The sequence below is a fragment of the Nicotiana tomentosiformis genome, chromosome 11 (assembly GCF_000390325.3).
Source record: "Nicotiana tomentosiformis chromosome 11, ASM39032v3, whole genome shotgun sequence".
NCBI classification, from domain to species: Eukaryota; Viridiplantae; Streptophyta; class Magnoliopsida; order Solanales; family Solanaceae; genus Nicotiana; species Nicotiana tomentosiformis.
The window spans coordinates 55,467,380-55,491,917 of record NC_090822.1 but is presented as its reverse complement, the minus strand read 5'-3'; the positions used below and the strand labels follow the sequence as shown (position 1 = coordinate 55,491,917).

Genomic DNA, 24,538 nt, shown 5'->3' with positions numbered 1-24,538 from the left:
CTCGTGAGGGATATTAATGGGGAGACATAGGCACAAGTGCACTTGTCACTTGGTGCGGCTAAGACCACGGGGCTGTCCATGGCACTAGGCATTGGGAGGCTTGTAGGACGCCATAGGGCGCGTCCAAGGGGTCATGAAGCATGGCTGGAAAGTCGCCCATGACATTCTCCCCCGTCTGATTTGGCGACGTCCTTGGCGCCTTACTTGAAAGATAATCATCGATTAGGATCTTGTAGGCTTTGAGGTTTGTTACCCTCTCCTAAGTATTTTCCTCCGTATCACAATCCTACCATTTCACCAATAACTCTTGGTGATCTTTCCTTGAAGCGTGAATTACTCGATCATCGAGAATAGCTTCTACATGCCTTTTCTCGGTTGAATTGGGGCCTCAAATATTGGGTATTATGAATTTGCTCCATGAAGGATCCTCTGACATGGAAGACTGGATGAATCATCCACCAGGCCGGGGTGTCCAACTGGTATGCAACTTTCCCAATACGCTTCTCAATAGACAAGGGTCCAATGTACTTTTGCAATAGGCGAGGGTCATAGACCCCTACAAACAGGTATCGCTTAGGTATTTTCACCATCACTTTGTCCCCTACTTGGTATTCAACAAAGCGGCAGTTTTGATCAACATGCTTTTTCATCCACTTTAGGGCTTTCACAAGATAGCTCCACGCTATATCAAAACTTTGCTTCCGTTCTTTCGAGAAGCTAGCGGCTATAGGAGATTTCGAAATGTTTGGGGCATTCATAGTGTGTGAGAATAGCTGTTGCTGTCCGGTAACAATTTCAAAATTGCTTCTATTTGTACTAGAGATCTTTTGTGAATTAAAACACAATTGAGCAGCATCCGGAAGCTTCACCCAATTCTTTTGGGAATAGGTAACAAAATGGCGAAGGTATTCCTCCACCATGCCATTGAACTGCTCCGTCTGGCCATCAAATTACGGATGGAAACTTGAATTGATGCTCAACTTGGACCCGAGGCACTTAAAGATCTGAGTCCAAAAGTTGCTAGTGAAGCGAGAGTAGCAATCACTAACGATGTCTTTAGGCAGGGCCCAATATTTGACAACATGAGCAAAGAAGAGTTGAGCTGTATCTTATGCTGATATATATTTTGGGGCTGCTATAAATGTAGCATATTTCAAAGACTGATCTACCACAACCAAGATAGTTATAAGATCTCCGACCTTAATCAATTTAGTGATGAAATATAGTGACACGCTTTCCCAAGGTCTCTTTGGAACAAGCAATGGCTCCAATTGTCCCGCTTGTGTCAAGCGGTCAGACTTGTCTTTCTGGCATACTAGGCATGTCTTCACATATTGTGCAATATCATCAGCCATTTGAGGACAATAATAAGCATGGAGCAACAACGACATGGTGCATTCTTCACCTGGTTGGCCGGCCTACAAAATATTGTGGCATTCCAGAAGAATAGTCCTTCGCAGATCTCTTCCTTTACGAATATAAAGTCAGTCCCCTTTCACTTTCAGGAACCCATATTCCATGTAGAACTAGCGAGTCTTGACCTGTTCTACAAAATCAACCAAATACTGTGCAGCAGGATCCTTGATGAATAGATCCTGTATCTAGTCTTTTATAGTGGTGGCCATTTTGCTCCCCCTTAGGGTGGTGAGTAGGCACACCGATGCTAGGTCGGCCCTCCGACTAAGCGCATCAGCAACTTGGTTAGTGTTCTCACTTCGGTACTCCAGGTTGAAGTGAAATTCTGCTAGGAGTTCCTGCCATCTGGCGTATCGGCCATTCAGCTTTGGCTGGGTCATAAAATGACTAACAGTTGTGTTGTCCGTCTTGACCACGAACTCCAAAGGCATAAGCAGTGGACGACAACTGATAATTCATTTTCGTGAGCGGCGTAGCGTCGTTCTGCATCGTTCAACTTCTGGCTCTCGTACCCAACTGGGTTCCCCTCTTGTAGCAAGACTCCATCCAGAGCATAGTCAAAAGCATTTGTTTGTACTTCGAACGGCTTGGCCATATCAGAAAGGGTCAAGATGGGGCTACTAGACATAGCCGCTTTCAATGCGGCCTCCGCTCGCCTAGGACCCTAATCCGAAAGCCTAACTTTATTTAGGAATTCTTTCAGCGGTAATGCAATGAGAGAGTTATTTTTCACAAATCGCCAATAAAAGTTGCATAGGATAAGGAATGCCCTAAAGGCATGGATATCCTTAGGCGGCGGCCAATCTATGACAGCCTGAATCTTCTATTGGTCCATCTTGATCTGCCTTTCCTCGATGACATGTCCGAGGAAGTCAATATATTTTTGGGCGAACGCGCACTTGGATAGCTTCACATATAATTCGTGCTCCCGTAATCAAGCTAGGACCTTCCGCATATGCTCCAGGTGCTCCTCCAATGTTTTGTTATATACCACAATGCCATCCAAGTAGACCATTATGAATTTGTCAGTATACTCTCGAAATACTTGGTTCATCAGGGTGCGAAATGTGGCTGGAGCATTATTGAAGCCGAATGGCATGACCAAGAAGTCGTATGACCCATATCTTGTCACACGGGTTATCTTGTGTTGATCTCCCTCAGCAATCCGGACTTAGCATTAACCTGTCTTTAGGCCTGTTTTGGTGAACACTGTAGAACCACCCAGTCTATCGAACAGGTCCACCATTAGAGAGATAGGGTACTTGTTCTTTACTGTGATTTTATTTAGAGCCCGATAATCCACATAGAATCATAGGGTTCCATCATGTTTCTTTTGGATAGCACAGAGTACCCATGAGGGGACTTGGAGGGCACAATGATCCCCGTGTCCTGCATTTCCGTCAACTGTCTCTAAAGCTCGGTGAGTTCAGGTTGTGACATTCTGTAAGGCGCCCGGGCGTGGCTTCATACCCGGCACCAACTCAATCTCATGGTCCACAGTGTGCCTAGGCGGGAGTCGGTTTGGCATGTATTGTTGCATGACATCTTCAAACTCCTTTAGCAGTTCTTTCATGGGTGCATGAATGGGACCCAAAGAGCGTTCAATATTTTCAATATAGAGGGTAGCTAGGAAAGTAGGTTCATGTCTTTTGACTCCCTTCTTCAACTACAAGGCCGAGGTGTTCTTCGCGGCCATTTTTATGGTTGTGCATGGAATAATGCAAAGCTTGGCCCCGTTTGCTCCCACTAGCAGTAGCACGTCTGCATAAGGTACAGGAATTGTGTTAGTTTGCCTCATTAATTCCAATCCAACTATCAACTCGAATTCATCTATGATCACCACACGCAAGTTGAATTTTCCTTCATAAGGACCAAGCTTTATTGACACTCCTTTGGCTATTCCACCTACTAGCTGAGGAGGTGAGTTGATAGCCTTGACACAACCTCTGCCCTTCCTCACAACTAGACCAAGGCGCTCTACCTGAGTTGAGGCTAAGTAATTGTGAGTAGCACCCGTGTCTATCATTGCCCGAATGAGCTTGCCATTAACTTACATTTTGACAAACATCAATGTCTTCTCTTGGTTAAGAGGAGGCACCTCATCCGCCTTCATTTTCCTTTTCTTGGTAGTTGGGCATGGGTCCTTTTTTTTACAGATGCCGGTAGTGGTTCGAGCTAAGGCCTCAGAAATAGAACAAACAAGGGCGTTGAAGGCACCTATTGGTTTTGTCTGGTCAGCATCATCAGTGTCGTTATCCGTCCCATCATTAAAAGTTTGATGGGCGTTCATTTGTGCGTGCGGGTATTCATATTTCCAATACGGCCCACCGCAATGATGACATCCTGAAGGGGGCTTCCTCTCCCGATCATTGTTGTTAGATGCAACACTATTGCTGCCTGAGGAAGGAGTCTTAGATTTGGTTATACTCCGATGTCATCCGCTTCTGCTAGTTCCATCATTGCTAGGCTGGCCTCCTTTGTATCCTCCTCGGACAGGCGGTTGAGGCCTATCCTTTCGAGCTTCCACTTGGTAGTCCCCAAGGCATTCTGCTGCTTGGACTGACTTGGGTGAAGTATCTACCCTTTGTCTTTGCAGCTCCATATGGGCATAAGGTTTCAAACCTTCCACTAATGTGAAAAGTTTGTCTTTGTCACCCATATCCTGAATGTTCACCATGAGTGCGGAGAATTCCCGCACATAATCCCGGACTGAATTGGTCTGGCGGAGCTCCCGGAGCTTTCTCCGTGCATTGTACTCTACGTTTTTGGGGAAGAACTGTAGGCGTATGGCTACCTTCAGGTCTCCCCATGTCTTAAGAGTTTCTTCACTAGCCCAGATGGCTTCGTATTTCACCCGCCACAAGAGTTTAGCATTACCCTGAAGATACATGGCAGCAGTTGCTATATTTTTTGCTTCTTCTAACTACCTCGAGTATTGTTCCACTACCTTAGAATTTTAATCCCTATTGTAGGGCTTTGGTTCATGAATCTTCAGCTTTTGTGGCGCAGGGGCGAGGTTCACAGTACCGCCGATGTGGTTTTTGGCTCCTCGGAGTAGGCCTTGTAACGCAGCGTTGACAACATTTAGTTGGCCTGTCAAGTTGTATATGGTTTGTTGCATGACAGTCACCTGTCTACCTCTTGTGCCCTATAGGCTAAATCCTCAGTCCGCTTCTGTTGGAGCCCCTCGGATTTACTGAAAATTTCGGCTGCCTCTGTGTCTGCCGTTTGCTGGTCTCCTTCAGAGCCGCGACTGATGTTTGCTATGTCTCCTTCGACCTACCGCATCCTACGGTCTAGGTCATCTAACCTTTGAACTAGGATGATTCTTAGATCAAAACCGTACTCGCGATGGATTGTAATACGTTAACCGTCTCTTCGAGGGACGTAATGTGGTCCCCATGATTCACCATGGTCAGAAATGGTGGCAATCGCAATATGTTCCATCGTCTGATGTCGAGCCTAGGCTTTGATACCAATTGTTACATGGCGCCTTCCTGAAATGTCTTGGAAGGGCGACGTAAGGCTAAACAACCGATGTCCGTGCGATTACTATCCGCCAACTAGGGTCCCCTGTGTGCGCTAGAGAGCATAAAACAGAATGAGAATAAAAGAAAGCTTGATTGAATTAATGAAAGCTATTACATAAAGGTAACACGGTGTCGAGGGGGAGAGAACCAATACAAATAATTATTTTCTTGCTTGAAAGTTTGACTGCTTGATTCCCCTTAATAATGCTTAAAATAATAAACCAAAGTTACAAGACTTGACATAAATAAGCTAGAGACTAATAATGAAAATACAAGAAGTAAAGCTACTCTATATTTACAACAAAAAGGACTTAGATTCCTACAAAGCAAAAGCAGGTCTGTTGGAGGCAACCTTGTCTTTAACATCAGGGTCTGCGCGCGCGGCGCTGGTCGTAGGGTATGGGTCGATTGCCCTGACAACGGGCATGCACTAGGGTGCAGTCTGCCGAGGGGCGTTGTTGGCATCTGTCTGCGGCTGGTCGCTGGCGAGGGATATTGATGGGGCGACGTAGGTATAGGCACTCTTATTACTTGGCGCGACCAAGACCACGGGGCCGTCCATGACGCTAGGCGTTGGGAAGCTTGCCAGGACGCTATGAGGCGCGTCCAAGGGGTCATGAAGCATGGCTTGAAAGCCGCTCATGACATATTTGATTAAATATTAGAAAGGTTCTGAAGTTGCACCCCTGCTAGAAGCACACTGAAGCTCAATGAGCACGAAAAACATTCATATGCGGTGTCCGATAAACTATATTAGTTTATATTAGTTTATCGCGGTTAGTAATAAAAGGAGGCAAGATTTACATTACTTAACTATGATTAAGATATAATAGCTTAAATAATGGGTTGATCTAAGCACTGGATATGTAGATAAGTTATTTTTCCCACTATGAATACGAATATAGGGACTACTGCTGCAAGCGCCTTACTGTAATTTAAGATATGACAGCATCCACCGACTCACGCCTTGTCGGCGGTAATGCTACTAGTATTTCACAATATCTACCTAATTTTTACGTAGGTTACAAGAATCAAGATAAGTTGCTGAGTTTACAGCACTCACAGTTTCTAACTTTTGTCTAGAAATGCAATCGATCTGGAAAAGCAAGATAACTCGGTATACACTCATCATTTATGGAAACAATAGAAATTGAAAATCATGAGTACCTATCGTTTAACCAGACATCCAGAATGCAACGAAGAATAAGGAAGAACCTCTATTTAAAATGAATAATTGAAAAGCAAACCAGAAACAATAAGGTGCACTATCAGAGAGTTTGAGAATATTTAGCGACAAGAAGATGCCAGAGAAGAAAAATTGGCCTTGGAAGATTGATTTTGAGTTCGGCTTCTTAGCCTTTGCCTACTCTTTTGAGCAATAAGGGCACTGCCCCTGTGCGTCCTGGTAGATGCACAATTTCCAAGATTGACTTTCCTGTTTGTTCTGCTACTAGTGCTTCGGCTGCTGTTACCAAGTGTTGCTTCTGCAACAGCTTGATCTCGTGCCTTTTGTGGATTAATAGGTTGTTTATTCAGGAAAACTAGCTTCCGAAGAAGACTGCACACTGTCTTACGTAGTTGGTAATCACTAATGCACTGGATTGGATTGCCCAACAGATTTAGAGCAATCAGAGAGTTATAGTTTGCCACAAGTTGGCGAAGAGCGTTAGTTGTAGTTATCTTGTTGAAACTCAGGTCAAGAACTGACAGCTTGAAAAGCCTATGCAGCCCCTCCACATAACTTATTTTGTTAGCAGCAATGTAGAGCTCCTTGATGAGTATACAATTTGATAAACCTGATAGAATTTGAAGGCAAAATCATCAACTCAAGAGTTTTGAAGCCAAGACAATTGAATTGGTTGAGGTCTAAAGAAGTACAAATTTACCTCGTCCAATCCGAGAAATTCTATTGTAACTGAGGTCAAGCACCCGCAAACGAGTCAATTCCTTGAGACCTTCAATTGTGTGAATCTGGTTCCTTGATAAATTAAGAACATGAAGACCATTTGGCGATGATCCTGGAGTTATTTGAACTGCATCAATACATAAACATAAAACAATTTTCAGTGAGTGTCACATGTAACCATTTTCTTTAGTGCTGTCTTCCGTTTAGTAGAACTAAGCATGATAACCCACCTATGGAGTTGCCTGATAAATTGACTGATCGAAGACTGGAGAAGTGTGACATTACAGGGTTAACTCTAAGTCCAATGCCTGCAATGTGAGCAACCGTTGAGGATGAATTGAGAGACTGGATCACGTTGTTGGCATGTATTATCTCTGCTGGCACATTTGCATTTGGACGCCTAATCATGAGCGATGAGTTTCTTGCAATTGATTTACCAGCATGGGCTGAAGGTAGGAACTCACAGTCATCTTCAATGTGATCATCATCTTCATCAATTAAGTGTGGTGGACTAACAGAAAGTTCTTTCACCCATTCATCAACTCTTGAGAATGTAGAAGATTCAGCAGGGCATGCAACCCACTGATTTTGTGGCCACATACCAGTTACTCCATGGATGTTATTGCTCCCCTTTTTCAACGATTTCCCAGTGAATGAAGCATGTGATCCCAACTTGCTTAAGTCCATGCCTTGCCCTGGTTCTAGAGTGTCTGAAGAGTATCCACCTTGCTTGCTTAGAGTTATTTTAATAGGGATTGGCTGTGGTTTGCAATTGCTTGTTTCTTTTGCGTTCCTATGGCTCCATAGAAAGAGTTTCCACCACAACTTTCGACTTCTGGATGGTAGGATTTGGCTTGAGGAATGTTTTCTCAGCATAACTTTGTCAGCACTACAATGTGAAGATACTGAAACTGGACTTCCAATAGGCAACTTCTCAGCTAATCTCTGCATTTCTTCAAATGACTGGGATTTTGGAGGTGGTGGCGGCTTCAGACTAATCTTTTTTAAGGTATCCCTCATTGCCAAATCTGAGCAGGAGCGCTTAAGTACTGTACAAGTCCAAGATTCTCGTTTACCAATCCCCGGATCACTAACGTTTCCAGTCTTAATGATTTCCAAGACATCTTCATTTTTCTCAGATTTCTTATTTTGGTGCTGATCATTTACATAATTGTTGAGCTTGTAACAAAGATTCATCTTTTTGTGAACTGATCGATCAGATTCCTCATTTATGCTTCCAAGATGGCCTTGAATATCAAAATCAAAACTGTCCCTGTTCATTGAAAGGCATTCATCGTGCTCATCTTCCCCTTCGTATTCAAACTCCTTAGCTTCTCTAAAGGAGGTTTCATGACTCAATTCCTTGACCTTCTTCCCTGAATTCCCAGGAATCTCTATAGGTAAGGGAATAACAAAAGAAGTTGATTTCAACTCATCAGTTTTGTCACTACACTCTATATGACCTTCAACTGGTGCATGAACCTTAGCAGTTTTTCGAAATCTCTCTTTTCTCTAGAAGCAACAAAACCGTGGAAATGAGAAAAAGTTCAGCTTTTGCACCGACAATAAAAGAAAAAGAGAACTGTAGTAATAACATATTAAACATAATAATATACTTGCCTTATACTACTTGTTTCTTCCTACAAGACCACCAAAGCAGCTACAATTTGCCATTTCTTTTGCAGTTTCTTTTCCTCTATTTCACGCTTTGAAACCGTTCAATTTACATCTGGAAAACTGAGCTTCAAGTGGACTACAAAAGAATGGGTGTTTGATAAAAAAAAAAAAAAAAGAACTTTCTACATTGGGTGGAATATTAGCCGTAATCAATAGGCAGGCGCCAAAGCAATGCCCAATTCAAGAACAATGAAGACGCAGGAAAATAATAATATAATGCAATTCCAAGGCTTGTTCTTCTTCTCGCCTCTGCCGTTGCCCATACCAAATGGGAAAAGGACTTCACTGGAGTATTATTGGCCAGAGTGTTAGATTCTGCTGCTTCTCTCCAGAATCTTCACCTAAACTTCCTCTGCTCATCCATGAAAATTGAAAAACAAACCCACCATGAGAACCCCAAAATAATCTAGAGAATTTCAGAACCTCATCAAATTTGTATTCGCAGAAAAATTTAAACATGTTACAAATCTGTTGTATACGATGTATATTTTAAAATATGTTTTTCCATTTTGCTTTTTAAACAAAATAAAAGTTCTTTTACTATGATTACGGTTAAATATTGTCGTTTTACCGGACATATTTGGGTTTGAGATAGTTGTTGTTGAGGTATTTTTACTTAATATGTTATTACTACTTGATATTCTATTCTGCATAAACATAATGCATACATTTGTTATGCATATATTATTTATATGAAGAAGTAAAATTGCAATCAAACAAAGTATTGAGTTGTGTTGAATTTTATAAGGAGATTGATTCTCCTTATTCGAGCAACCAAAGAGCTTCTTTGTTTAAATTACTTAAATTGTTCTGAACAGCAAGAAAACAAAGATGGGTTTGTTAAACAAGACAAACCTAACACAGATAAAGAAAAGACAAAGATCCATAATATTTATGGTTCAACATAGAAATCTTTTAAAAGGAACCAAAAAAAGACACAAAAAAGGTAGTGTCTTGAAAATTTCAATTTCCTAAATTACGAACAAAACCGGAAAAAGAAAAGAAAAGAAAAATTCTGGCCGTGGGCAAAACTGTTGGATATATGTGGTGGAGATGTAGCAGATTACGGTGGAATTAGTCAAGGTGATGCCTTATACACCATTATTATAAAATAAAAGATATATAAATCATGGATATTTGTGATTTTATATATACCTCCTCAAGACAGAGTACGCCAGGTTGATGAGACTTTGGCCAAACCGTATAGAGAATGGTGTTTCTGCAGCAAAGTCTTTTCCAAAACTGGGAACCGAGAGGAGAATTGGTAAAAGCTAAAAGGGGATGGTAGAAGAAACTAGAACTAGGAAAGGGGATTATATGGGAAGGAGAGATTCGCGCAAAGTACACGATCTGACAAAACCATGACCAGCGGCTACAGAGTATGCATCATAGCCTATTATTATTGTTACGTCCAAATTGGAAAAGACGTTGGTGTAGAACCATTCCAACTGTAAATCGCGACTTCCAAGCTTATTTCGGCTTGCATTATTATTATTATTATTATTATTATTATTATTTTTTATTTAATTTTTTTTTTAAAAAAAAACTACTCCATCCACTTTATTTTATCTAAGATGTTACGTTACATACAGATTAAAATGTTAATTTTGCTTATACAATAATAATTTATATCTCTATCTGTATGGGTAAAATTAGTTGATAACAAATGGTCGAATGATAACATGACACGTGGAACCGAAGATAGGCAAAGGGCAAGTGAGAGAATAACCAATTCCGAATACAACAAATGTATTCGATATCGGATAAATCCCGAAGGGAGCGTAGCCGACGGGATAAGATAAAGGGTTTGTCAGCGGATAACATTCAATGAAGGAATTTTTACTAAGATTAAATGTTGCAGAAAATATTTGAATTCATGGTCAGCTGTTACGCGTTCATCAATGACTCTTTTATTATCATTTAAGAGGAGCTTGATGCTAGAATCTTGTTTCCCTATGTAAAGTTATAAATAGCAGGCTCAACAACCATTTTAAGGACACAAGATGTCCTCGGAGACATTGTATTCGGAGCCAGGCTTGTCATCTTCTTCAATTTTAATTTCTAATCTTAATTTTAACATTATCTCTTTATCGTTTTTGGATCAAATCAGTTCTCTTGGATGTAAATCACGTAACAAATTTAACTATATCATTTTACGGATAAATAATTTGGCGCCCACCGTGGGACATAGACAGTTGCGTAATTGCTTTTATCCTTACGTTTATTTCTAACTTGTTTTGATTCTTTCCTTAGTGAAAAAAGACATAGCAGCTAATGATGTCAACATCGCACACAATGTTGAGGGGCACGAAGAATTGTCTCCACATGATGACTCACTCAGTGAGTCTCGCAACGAAGAGGATGAGACGACCCCGGTTCGAGATGGCCAGTATCCTCGGCGTGTGCGGGAACCGACTCCCAATAATACGGAGGAGGACCATGTAGTGGAAACTTTAAATCTTGTGAGAACAGTAGAAAGCAATCATGAAACACCTCTCAAGGCATGATCGGGTGATGACAGAGTTAAAACAAGCTTTGTCAGGCACCTCCAATAACGTGAACGAAAGGGGTCCGATTCCTCCCAGTGTTCCTGCAAACCAAACGGCTCAGAGGGTCGATAACAATACCCCAAGGGGTGAAGTCCGTTTCGACGAAGCTGGAGGGCTGGCCGGCAGCGGATCTGGAAATAACAACGGGAATGATCCCTTCAAAACCGAGCTCAAGAGGGTTTATGAGGGAAATGAACGAGCGAATAGATCAAAATACGAAGGATTTTCACGCTCGGATGGATCCGATTCCGGGTGCGCCACCAATACTTAAAGGCCCAGATTTGAAAAAATACACGCAATTGCCATTTAAACCGAGCGCTGCACCAGAGTTAATTCTAAAAATGTTTAAGATGTCAGAAATACCAAAATACGATGGGACTTTGGATCCGCAGGAGCACATCATAACCTACACCATAGCTGTGAAAGGGAACGATTTGGCTCAACATGAGATCGAGTCGGTCTTACTGAAGAAGTTTGGTGAAACCCTCACGAAGGGGGCCATGACATGGTATTCTCTCTTACCCGAACATTCAGTTGACTCTTTTGAGATTCTTGGAGACTTGTTTATTATGGCCCACGCTGGAGCAAAGAAGGTTCAAGCCATAAAGGCGGACATATTCAGGATTGCGCAAGGCGAGTCTGAACTGCTACGGGAATTCGTGATCCGGTTTAAGAGAGAGAGAATGTTGTTTACCGGCTGAGTGGGCAGCGGAGGCGGTCACAAAGGGTCTAAATCTACAGAGCTCTGACGCCTCCCAAAAGCTAAAGGAAAGACTGCTCGAGTTTTAAGCAACCACATGGGCGGATGTCCATAACCGTTATGAGTCAAAAATAAGGATAGAAGACGATCAGCTCGAGTTCCCGGTATCAACTAAGGGACGGATCGAGACAAAAACCAGGACAAGTTTAAAAGCAACTTTGATGCGGATTGTCGGTCCTCTAGGGGTCATTTTCTCTCGTATGAAAGAATCGAAGGTCGTACTAGCAAATGGTTTTGGTCATCGGGTAAGTTTACTCCCGATAGAAAAATAGATCATGGCCAGAGTAGCAGGTCGTTACAGGTGAGGGAGATGCCAGGGGCCCGCGACTCTACATATCCCACGCTATCAGATTACAACTTTAACATCAGTTTAGTAGAGTTGGTATCTGCAATGAGGAATATCAAAGAAGCATGATTCCCGAAGCCAATCAGATCTGATCTAAGCCAGAGGGATCCCAGTTTATGGTGTGAATACCATGGGACTCACGGTCATAGAACTGGGGACATCTTCGTGAAGAGGTGGAGACATTGTTGAAGAATGACCATCTTAGGAAGTGTTTAAGTGACGAGACATGAACAACTACGGCCGAAGCAGGGATAATGCAGAGCCCTCGAAGGTAGCAGAAGGATCCCCCGACTGATTATCAATATGATTTTCGGAGGAAATGAAGTCAACGGTGTGACCTTTTCAGTAGCAAAGAAAACGAAGATATCAGTGACTCACAACAAGAGACTTCAGAAAGTCGGATAAGATGGCATCACTTTCACGGACGAAGACTCTAACAGACTTCTTCTGCCATATAGAGACGCTTTGGTAATCTCTATCAATGTTTTAGATTTCAAAATTAAACGTGTTTTGGTTGACCCAGGAAGCTCAGCCAACATAATATAATGGAGAGTTTTGGAGTAAGCAAAATTAACCGATAACATCGTTACGACGACAAAACTCTTAGCTGGTTTCAACTTGAGAAGTGTGACAACTCGAGGAGATATTTTGCTGCCCACACACGTCGAAGGTGTAACAAAGACTACTCTATTCGAAGTGGTAGATGGCGATATGGGTTACGGAAGGGCGTGGATACATGAGATGAAGGCGTACCCTCAACATATCATCAATTGTTGAAATTTCCAACCCCAGAAGAAATCAAGCAAATAAGAGGATATCAACCGACTACAAGGGAGATGAATGCGGTGACTATTTCCAGTAGCAAAGGGAAAGAGTCTAAGAAATAACAATTATAGGAACTGATGCCTTCTCCATTTTTGAATGAAGACGATAAGAGCGAGGAGTCATCGGAATCCTATCAGGTTCCAAGATATTTTTAGGTACCGGAGGAGACGGATGCGACCAAGTCGACCATAGAGGAACTCGAGAAAGTTTTCTTATTCGAAGAGTTTTTGGAGAGGAAGTTTCACCTGGGTACTGCATTAAATCCCGAGCTCATGTTAGGGTTTATAAATTTTCTTAAAGCTAATGCAGATTACTTTGCATGGTTGTACTCAGATATGACAGGTATCCCATTGGAGGTAGCCGTTCACAAGTTGAGTCTGGACCCAAATTTCCAACCGGTAAGGCAAAAGAAACACCCGATAGCAGAGATCAGGAACATAACCCGATTACTCAACAATGGTTCAACCCGGGAGGTAAAGTATCCAGAATGGTTAGCCAACGTAGCTATACTACCAAAAAAGAATAATAAGTTTACTATAAGGATTTAAATAAGGCATGCCCTAAAAACTTGTTCCCATTGCCGAACATTGATCAAATAATTGATGCTACGACCGGACACGAGTTAATGAGTTTCCTTGATGCTGGACACAAGTTAATGAGTTTCCTTGATGCTTACTCTGGGTACAATCAAATTAAGATGATCTCAGAGGATCAGGAAAAAACTTCTTTCATAACGAACTTTGGCATATATTGCGATAATGTGATGCCATTTGGGCTTAAGAACGCCGGAGCCACTTATCAGAGGCTCGTTAATAAAATGTTTCAAATTAGATAGGAAAAAAATTGAGGTATACATTGACGACATGCTAGTCAAGTCTTTGAATGTAGGAGATCATTTGAAACACCTCCAAGAGATTTTTGACATCCTGAGGAAGCATAACATGAAACTTAACCCGGAGAAATGCGTGTTCAGAGTTGGTTTCGGTAAATTCTTGGGGTTCTTGGTCTCGCAAAGAGGGATCGAGTTTAATCCCATCAAAATCAAAGCCATCAAGGACATTTCGGACAAATTGACAACTGTGAAGAAAGTACAAAGCTGACCAAAAGGTTAGAATCTTTAAGCAAATTCATCTCGAGATCCTCAGGGAAGTGCCATCACTTCTTTTAGCTTCTAAAAATGAAGAACAATTTTGCATGGACTCCGAAATGCCAACATGCACTTAAAAAACTAAAAAGGTACCTAGCCAGCCCCCCGCTGTTGTCAAAAACGGGGGAAGGCGAACAATTGTTGATACATTTGTGGTCTTGGAGGTAGCGTTAAGTGCCGTTTTGGTCCGAGATAAAGAAGGTACAAATTTTCTTGTTTATTATGTTACTAAAATACTGTCATGAGTAGAGACTCAATATCCGCACCTCGAAAAGCTGGCCTTAGCTCTCGTAGTCGCCTCTCAAAAGCTCAAGCCTTATTTTCAGTGCCACCCGATAGCCGTTGTGACAGCCTTTCCCTTAAGGAATGCCCTTCACAAGCCTGAGTTGTCAGGCCTCTTGGCAAAATGGGTAATCAAAATTAGTGAGTTCGACATTGAGTACAAACCCAGGACTGTGATCAAGTCATAAGTTTTGGACGACTTTGTGGCCGATTTCAGTTCTGGATTAATGCCTTTGGCTGCTAAGCAGTGCTGGTGTCGTAAATGACATCGGGGGTTTGGACCTTGTTTACATATGAAGCTTCCAATGTAAAAAGGGTCCGATCTCGGGATAGTTCTAGTCACGCCCTCGGGGGAAACCCTAAGGTAGGCCATTAAGACCATTCTGTTAACTAGCAATGAAGCCGAGTATGAAGCTTTGGTTACAGAACTTGACCTGGCCCTAGGACTCGGCTCCGGGATCATCGAGATAAAATGTGATTAGTAGCTAGTATTAAACCAAGTATACATGATTTTTGACACAAAGGAAGAGCGCATGCAACAGTATTTGAACAAGGTTCAAACATTGCTTGCACGATTCAGAGAATGGTCGATCATACACTTTCCGAGGGAAGAAAATGTGGAAGCTGATGCATTGGCTAATTTGGGGTCATCTACGAAGATGAAAGGATCTGACTCTAGTACTGTCATTCAACTTCTATATTCAGTATTGGATGTGGATGGTTATTGCAAAGTAAATTCAACCAACTTAGTCTGGGACTGGAGGAATGAGTTTGTCGAGTATCTTCGTCATGGCAAATTACCCGAAGTCCCGAAGGCATCCCAGACACTACGAACCAAAACAACTTGTTACTACCTCATGGATGGGCAATTATATAGAAGATCATACCAAGAATCGTTGGCCCGGTGTCTTGGGGCCTCAGAGGCAGACTATGTGATGAGGGAAGTCCACGAAGGAATTTACGGGAATCACTCTGGTGCAGATTCATTAGTTCTAAAGTTTATTAGGGCAGGTTACTATTGACCTCGGATGGAACAGGACGCAAAGACGTTCATTTAGAAGTGCGACAAATGTCAACGCCATGCACAACTGGTGCATCAACTAGCAGAACTCTTGCATTTGGTGTTGTCCTCATGGCTATTCATGAAATGGGGAATGAACATAGTTGGTCCTCTTCCACCGGGCCCTGGAAAGGTAAGATTTCTCTTAGTTTTAACTGACTACTTCACTAAATGGGTTGAAGCGGGTCCTTACCAGAAGATCGGTGAGCGCGAAGAGGTCGACTTCATATGGGACCACATAATCTGCTGATTCGGAATACCGAAGGAAATGGCCAGTGACAACGGGCCGTAGTTCATAGGTCCAAAAGTCACGAAATATTTGGAAGATTTGAAGATCAAGAGGATTACATATTCACCATACCATCCAAGTGGTAACACACAGGCGGAATCAACCAATAAGATAATTATCCAGAACCTTAAAAAGAAGTTAGAAGCTGCTAAAGGCAAATGGCCCGAAGAGCTACTGAGTGTGCTATGGGCGTACCGGACAATGACGAAGTCGAGCACGGGAGAAACACCTTTCTCTCTCATGTATGGTGCGAAAGCTTTGATACTGGTGGAAGTAAGGGAACCAACTTTAATGTTTTTCTGAACAAACGAAGAAGCAAACAATGAAGCATTTTTCGAGTAAAGGCTAAGTCTGCAACTTAAACTAGTAGCTCGTTTACGTAAATTTAGGCAGTATCTCCCCTGTAACTAGGCCTTCGTCCAATACCATATACCAACAACAACAAGAACACAACAATAACAACATGTATACATCATATTCCAACCTTATCTCTATCACAATATACCATAAAACAGCCCACACACCCTAATCACTTCATACATAAAATGACAACCAAAGTAGTATCAAACAACCTAAAAAATGTAATGACGAATGACCAGCCCACCATTCTGTCACCGTCCGTGAGTTCTAACTATTAGAAAACGAATTTATCAACCTTCCTTGACATTTAAAAGCTTAAATACAGAAAGTAGGCATTTTATTAACTATGAAATACCTTCCAAAACTCAAACTACAAAGGAAAAGAGAGGCGATATAGCAATACTTACATCGTAGGGATCGTTCTAATGTTATCGCTTCTTGATTTCGTACCCAGGATGTTAATCTTCTTTGGAACCCTTGTAGAGAGCTTAAGGGTAAGTTTTTGGGGGTTCTCTGGTCGTGTTCTACGAAAAATGAAGAGAAAGACGATTTAAAATCCTATATATATCAACTTTTGAAAAGTCAAAGAGGTTCTAGCTTGGCACCCTAGCATTGACCCTTCTTCCAACGCTTATATCTTTTCATCTGGATGTCGTATGAACGAACTGTTAAGAGCGTTAGAAACTACATTCCAAGAACTTCAATTTGGTATATAATATTTCTCAAAAAAGACCTCATATAATACACGAAATGTATTGCTCAAAAAGCTTTAGTGTCACACCTACTTGTCACCTATGCAGTCTGCGCAGTCTCGCATAACTGCAAATATCTCTCTGCTCCTATGTCGTATCGACTCACAGTTTAATGCGTTAGAAACTAGACTCGTAGATCTTCAATTTTATAGGTAGATCATCCCCTGTTTACAATTATATTGGGATAAAATCACAGCTACATTTGACCTAAGTTTCAACACATTTATGAATGTAACTTGTGATGATCTTTGCCAGCTTTTGTTCCACAACCCGCTTGACTTCAAAACATAACACATGACTATCATAAGACAAAATTAACTCAAAAAATAAAGTCCTTATCATTTTGAGCACCCTAGTCTCATCCCAAAAGTACATGTTATAACATTCCCAACTTGTCGACTTTCGACGAAACTTATTTTCTTTAATTGGTTTAGCTTCTAAGCCTTCCAACCCTCTTGGTACTTGCAATCCATGATCATAAATATTTGTAACCTCCAAGTTAACATCATTAACTTACTTTATGTATTTTGAAAGATGATCTCATTTCTGAGCTTACATCAATTGACTTTAGATGTACTCTTACATGCGAAAACATGGGGTATAACATCATTCCCCCTTTTGAACATTCGTCCTCGAATGTTTGCTGATGCGCTTATCAGTCTCATAACCCATAGATATTATGAATATTTTAATACTATCCTTGCCATCTAGGCAACTATTCTATGAACAAATCCAAAGGCTAGGGCATTCCCCCCTTTAGGCCTTTTTCTCACACCACGACTTGTTATCGGAATTCTTTCAATCTCATAACAATTGCGACCTTCTGTCGTGCAGCTTGTATGGCTTTATATGCGACTCTTTTGTCCCTTTTCCTTCAACTTTTATCCTATCTCTAGGCCTCACTTTGGGAACATATACATAACTATGACAAGTTGTTCCTCCCGATATATATAGGTGTATTGAAGTTCTTCGCTCGGTACTTTGTTGAACTTACGACTGTTGCTATATCTTGTTTAGTACCCTTGTATATCTATCCTTATGGCTTTACTACATCTAGGTAGGTTATACTATACCATAACACTTACTTCAGTTTTATTATTACCGAGGTTTGCTACCCAACTCCAGGTTACCCTCTCTCTGCTTATCCTATATGTATAAATCTAAGTCCTTTAGTTCTTCCTCATTACTGTTCATCTTAAGAATGACAACCTAATCTCATTTCATACTTTGGAACTTTTATTCATCTAGTGGTGATTCACATTAATGTTGATCTATAATCTACCACTGATAAATTGAAACCTCTTACGTAATACATTGTCACTAGGTCTCATGTCGCATCGGGGAACATTTGAAGTGATTTTCCTAATCCACCTAGGGACGATACTATACTTCAATAATAGTATGTCATAGCATCCCAACGTGATTCATCTTATGGGGGTATTCTAATTTTGCGGAATTCATGAAATCTCTTTTTCTCTAAATCATTACTCAATCGAAGGCCTAAATGTCATCCACTTATCATTTATTACAATTACACCCTTATTCTACTACCAGGGTAGAATTCCCTCTTTTCCAAATGCTCCTAGTCTTAAACTCCTCCGAGTTTATTCAGGTTATACAACGCTCTCTATAACTTATAGGATCCATCAACTCTCTTGTTTTGATGGGATTAATCCTAAGGCCTTACCTATTCTCGTCACCATCTCATTCACCTTTTCTTATCCTTACTCATGTATATCTAAAACCTTTTTGCTCTACCATACTTTAGCTTACGACCTACACATATAATTTTAAACTACTCGCAACCTTCCTTTAACTTGCTGGCACTATAGATTTATTTATGTTATTCTGGAACTTCAAGCGAGACATCAAATCATCTCTAACTCTTCTTCACTCTCTTAAGTAGACCTCTCGGTACTAGAAACCATAGGGTAGAAGATATGTCACTGACGACACCACTATCATTTAGGGATACTGAATAACGACGCTTCTAGCCCTCTATCTCAAGTATGGACTATTCACAACCTTCTACACTTGAGCATCTCGTACCTTCTTAACCTTTACCTTACTTAGCTTTTATTCTCCCATCGTATCTTCTGTCTCTTTCATAACCTTCCTTCCACATAGGTAGAATTGACATCCACAACTTGAAGCTCTACTATAAACTTGCACCTCTAGTGCGTACACAATCCGGCGGGAGCTTCATACTTACTCCTCATGAGGTTGGTACTTTTTTAACTGGCTTTATCGTATAGCCGTTGTAAAATATGGCTGGTGTACTATCTCTCTTGTACCTCTGATATTAAGAGTGATTCTGCAATGTTCTCAATCGCAATTTTTATAATTATCTGGGTCTAATAATCAGACTCTTGATTTACTTAGCTGATGTAACTCTTTTGTTTCCTCTTCTCGCTCAGCCTTTATGTTGCCTTAACCTATCTTTCGATCTGCGACTCAGGGTATTAGTTATTACTTTCGCCTTTGGTGGACGCTATGGAACATCCGTAATATAATCTTCTAACAATTCAATCCTTTGTCTGTGAGGTGGACTCAATTCTTTCTTTTAACTTATACCGGAGTCTCCTATAACTGTATGAATGCCAACATATATGTTGTATGGATAGTACTCTTAAATCTTGAGTGCGGTCATAGTGTAACTAACTCCGGGTCGTAGATCGAATAATTCCTTTTGTGCCTTCTCAGCTTTCTTTAAAATTAAGCAATTACTTCTCCTGGCCGTTCTGCCACTTGTTGCATGAATACTTGGCTTATCTTAGTACACACATCTATTGGAATTTCGTGCAACTCATAAGATCTCGAATGTTACTTTTGATTTTACTTCTCGTCCCTTAGTCACGATAGGTGCCACTTTGTTATGGAGTGCATACAATGTCGTAGTGAGACTGTTGTTACAAGATCATTTCTTCTTTAGGTCACTATGCTTATGTTGAAGCCTTCTTCCTTATTTCCTCAGCTAGTCTTTCGTTATAGCACTTAGGGAAGACTCTCTAACTCTTGAAAAGCTGTGAGCTTATCACATCATATACCCGACGGAATTTTGATGTTCTTACTCACCTATAAATATCCTTAGTTACATACCTCTGTGCCCTTGTTCTCATTAGGTTACTTCTGAACTCATTTTTTTGTCTCCCCCGTGGCACTCTTTTTATTTCTGTAACACTTTCACGACAACTATAACTACCTCAACTCCTATCTGAATATTTCTCAAGGATTACGATGTCATATATGTGAGACTGAATTTCTTTTGCTGGGTTTCACTATGTTTATCTTGCATGATCTGCTGATTTATTAGAGACCTCTTGTCTAGCCATAACTAGGCTCTTCCTGGATCAACTACTAACTACTCGTCAGTCCATGCTCATATCTATATTCTGTATAACCTCTCTTGGGTTATGTCTTTTGTGTTAACTTGCCTTTCACACTAGATCCTAATGTATGAAGTATCCATTCACACGTATTTATCAATGACATCATGGTCGGGTGCCTCTCCCTGGCATCGTGCTTGAATAATGTTCTGGAGTCGTAACATATCTGTCGGATCTGAATAAATGCAATCTCATTCCTTTTGCCTTTTTACCGCATTCTTTATTTACTATTCCATAGCTACTTGAACTACATAACTCTAACTTAATACTAGATCACATCATCTTCCCCCCTTTAGGGGAGTACTAGCATTTAATGCTATGAAGATTTACCTATATATGTTTTACCTCTTCATCTTTGGCGTTTTTTCACGTCTTCACTGACTCATACTCACCTTGGGGTAACCCTTGTCTACCAGGGATAACTGAATTTCTTATGCGCGAGGGTGACACCTAGTGTGACTGGCACACTTAGTTCCTTAAGGTTAACTCTGTGCACAGTGCTTGCTTTAGGGAAGCGTCTTCCTGAACGATCCTCAAAGGTTATTCTTCCGTTGTCCATTCTATTATTGTCGGAATGTGATCTCTGAAATTCTCACGATGCCGACTATTATCAAATCCTTCGATCCCCAAATCTTGTTCGATTTTTTTTTCTTGTTTACTAGCCCATACTAATTTCTATTACTTCGGAGGTCTAACTTATCCTTCTAGTAATCATGTTGGATTTACCAACTCATTTCTCGAAATGAAGATATGACTCTTTATAGCCTATACTCTTTATGGTCTCAAGGCCTGTCACCTTCTCTCTTTTCCTTCACTTGACTATAGATTCTGTCATCATATCGTGTTTATCTACATCTTGTCTCCTCCAAAACTCCATAAAACATCAGCACAAGAGGCCAACACGAGTGGACTACAAAACAGCCCACTAAAAGTGAAATAAATCGAACTCATGGCTTCCGATCACCGTCTTGTGAGTTCTAACTATTAGAAAATAAATTTATCAACTTCCTTGACATTTAAAAGCTTAAATATAGAAAGTAGGCATTTTTTTAACTATGAAGTACCTTCCAAAACTCAAACTACAAAGAAAACGAGAAGCGATATAGCGATACTTACGTCGTAGGAATCGTTCTAATGTTATCGCTTCTTGATTTCGTACCCGGGATGTTAATCTTCTTTGGAACCCTTGTAGAGATCTTAAGGGTAATTTTTCGGGTGTTCTGTGGCCGTGTTCTATGAAAAATGAAGAGAAAGACGATTTAAAACCCGATATATATATATATATATATATATATATATATATATCAACTTATGAAAAGTCAAAGAGGTGCTAGCTTGGCACCATGGAATTGGCCCTTATTCCGACGCTTATATCTTTTTATCTGGATGTCATATGAACGAATGGTTAAGAGCGTTAAAAACTTCTTTCCAAGACCGTAAATTTGGTATAAAATATTTCCCAAAAAGACCTCATATCATACACGAAATATATTGCTCAAAAAGCTTTAGTGACACACCTACTTGTCACCTATGCAGTTTGCGCAGTCTTGCGAAACTGCAAATATCTCTCTGCTCCTATGTCGTATCGACCAATGGTTTAATGAGTTAGAAACTAGACTTGTAGTTCTTCAATTTGGTAGAAAGATCATACCCTAATTCCAAGAATATTGGGATAAAAGATCAGCTACATTTGACCTAAGTTTCAACACATTTATGAATGTAACTTGTGATGATCTTTGCCAACTTTTGTTCCACAACTCGCTTGACTTCAAAGCATAACACAAGACTATCATAAGACAAAATTAACTCATAACATAAACTCCTTATCATTTTGAGCACCCTAGTCTCACCCCAAAAGTACATGTTATAACATTCCCAACTTGTCGACTTTCGACGAAACTTATTTTCTTCAATTGGTTTAGCTTCTAAGCTTTCCAACCCTCTTGATACTTGCAGTCCATGATCTTAAATATTTGTAACCTCCAAGTTAACATTATTAACTTACTTTATGTACTTTCAAAGATTATTTCATTTCTGAGCTTACATCAATTGACTTAAGACGTACTCTTACGTATGAAAACATGGGGTGTAACAACCAATGGCCAATAACAATTCGTAATAATATAATGAAGGCAGTAAAGTAATAACTCGAAAGATATTATGCCCAGGTCGTGCAGAGTTACGGAAAAAATAGACATGCTTTTCAGGTATATCAGTAAAGCCCAAATATTTCACCAGAGTCACCAAAATATGAGTATATCAGAAGAATTATGATTTTTCCCAAACTTTCAACAGCAGATAAAAAATTATATTACTAGATAGCATGAGGAAAGTATATCTCTATTGCTACATGTCAATATACATGTCAAGTCATCAATTATCATATATCGTCTAACATGAGGAATATACATCTTCGTGCCTACATGTCAAATCATGAATGTCACAACGCCGTCTAGCATGAGGAAAAATGCATGTCTATGCCTACATGCCAAGTATGCATGTCAAATGTATGATTTCACGGTAATATTCCTAGGTACTCTCACACTCAAATATACTCAAGATGTCTGTCTCAAATGCCCAATTCATCACTGATACACAATCACTCATCATTGTACGGTTACCTAGCTCATAAGCCCCTCACCAAAGCACGTGTATATATAACATCGTGCTTGCGCTCACTACTGGCATGTTAGACTCCGGTGGGGCGGATCCTGCCCAAGCGCTAATCAAAAGCATATAAGGCCTGTTGCTGCGTGCAACCATATCAACAATAATACATACGCCATTAAGGCCTACAGCAACGTGCAACCCCTTCCACAATAATAAGAATAGTCACAAAGCCAATATGGCATGCTGCGGCGTGCAGCCCAATCCTTATAACACTCACAACACGTCCCTAAGGCCCACCTCAGTTATCAATCTCACAAAGCCAATATGGCATGTTGCGTCGTGCAGCCCGATCCACAATAACACTCACAACACAGCCCTCAGGCCTACCTCAGTCATCAATCTCTCAAGTCTCAATGGCTCATAATCTCGTACCACTCAGCCCAAACAATGATAACATGTGATGTAATAGGGAATGATAAATAGAGACTGAGATATGATATGCAAACGATGAACCATGACTGAGAATATAATTGCAGTTAAAGCAGATAACTCAAAACAACATAGATAACCTCATTAGGTCTCAACCGAATAAGCCCATAGCCTAAACATGATTTCTAGCGTGAATCACAACTCAATTACTCTAACAAGTAGGAATTTCACTGATAAAAACAAGACTGGATAGAAACTCAGTACAAAAATTAACCTGGTTCATGTTTACAATGGTGCACGTCCACACGCCCATTACCTAGCATGTGCATCACCCCAACACAACACAAACAACACGTCCCACAGGGATAAATACCCTCAATTCCATGTTTAGATATGTTACTTACCTCAAACAAGCGAAACAACACTCTAAAAATGCCATCCAGCGCGTAGCAACCTCCGAACGACTTGAAACTAGCTAAAAGCAACTCAAACACATAAAACAATGCCTAAGGAAATAATCCCAAATGTTAAAGGTCGAATCTTTACTCATTTACTCAAAGTCAAACAAAAAGTCAAAATCGGGCCCGCACCTTAAACCCGACAAAGCTCAAAAAATACGACTACCCATTCCGACCCTGAATCGATGTTAAAAATTCAAAAATTCACTTTAGGAAAGTTTAGACAAAAATCCCCAATTTCTCCTTTGAAGTCATCAATTAAATGCCAAAAACGAAGATGGGATCACATAATATAATCAAAATTGAGTAGGAAACACTTACCCCGATCCATGTGATGAAAATCGCTTCCAAAATCGCACCAGTATGAGCTCCATAGCTCAAAATATGCTAAAATGTCTGAAACCTTCGCAAATAGAGTACTTATAATTATTGGACAGGTATATGAATCGCGATCGCGAAGAAGAAAAAATCACATTGGCGTGAAACACACTATGTGTTCGCAATGCTACTCAAGTGAACGCAATGCCCACGGATGCCAATGCCTCGCGAACACAGACTATTCCACACGAACACGTAAGAGAAATTACCAGCTCCCAGCTTCCCGTCTCAACACTACACGACCGCGATTCTTTATACGTGAACGCGATGCTATAGCCCCACAACTTACGCGAACGCGTTCAATCTCTCACGAACGGAGAGCAGAAAATTTCCAGTCATAGGTTTTGCCTTACGCGATCAAATCTTCATCTTCGCGAT

General features: G+C 40.7%; 3 protein-coding genes across 3 annotated transcripts; 1 reads left to right on the top strand and 2 right to left on the bottom strand.

Moving 5' to 3' along the window:
- Positions 1-341: 341 nt before the first annotated feature.
- On the bottom strand, positions 342-920 carry LOC138901472 (uncharacterized). Its single transcript, XM_070189240.1, has one exon. The coding sequence runs from the start codon at positions 918-920 to the stop codon at positions 342-344; it is 579 nt and encodes a 192-aa protein (XP_070045341.1).
- A 5,218-nt stretch (positions 921-6,138) lies between these two features.
- LOC104107453 (uncharacterized) lies at positions 6,139-9,880 on the bottom strand. Its single transcript, XM_070188187.1, has 5 exons — positions 9,685-9,880; positions 8,473-8,881; positions 7,083-8,364; positions 6,833-6,979; positions 6,139-6,742 (listed from the first exon to the last, which is right to left on the bottom strand). The coding sequence occupies exons 3-5, from the start codon at positions 8,131-8,133 to the stop codon at positions 6,234-6,236; spliced, it is 1,707 nt and encodes a 568-aa protein (XP_070044288.1). The 5' UTR covers positions 8,134-8,364; positions 8,473-8,881; positions 9,685-9,880; the 3' UTR covers positions 6,139-6,233.
- A 5,064-nt stretch (positions 9,881-14,944) lies between these two features.
- On the top strand, positions 14,945-15,460 carry LOC117279447 (uncharacterized). The gene has a single exon (XM_033658998.2). The coding sequence runs from the start codon at positions 14,945-14,947 to the stop codon at positions 15,458-15,460; it is 516 nt and encodes a 171-aa protein (XP_033514889.2).
- Positions 15,461-24,538: the final 9,078 nt, after the last annotated feature.

Coding starts and splice junctions, on each gene's coding strand:
- LOC138901472 (XM_070189240.1), bottom strand. CDS start 920: ATGGTGGAGGAATACCTTCGCCATTTTGTTACCTATTCCCAAAAGAAT.
- LOC104107453 (XM_070188187.1), bottom strand. CDS start 8,133: ATGAACAGGGACAGTTTTGATTTTGATATTCAAGGCCATCTTGGAAGC. Junction 6,980..7,082: donor TTTATCAGGCAACTCCATAG/GTGGGTTATCAT, acceptor GTATTGATGCAG/TTCAAATAACTCCAGGATCA. Junction 6,743..6,832: donor AATTTCTCGGATTGGACGAG/GTAAATTTGTAC, acceptor AAATTCTATCAG/GTTTATCAAATTGTATACTC.
- LOC117279447 (XM_033658998.2), top strand. CDS start 14,945: ATGATTTTTGACACAAAGGAAGAGCGCATGCAACAGTATTTGAACAAG.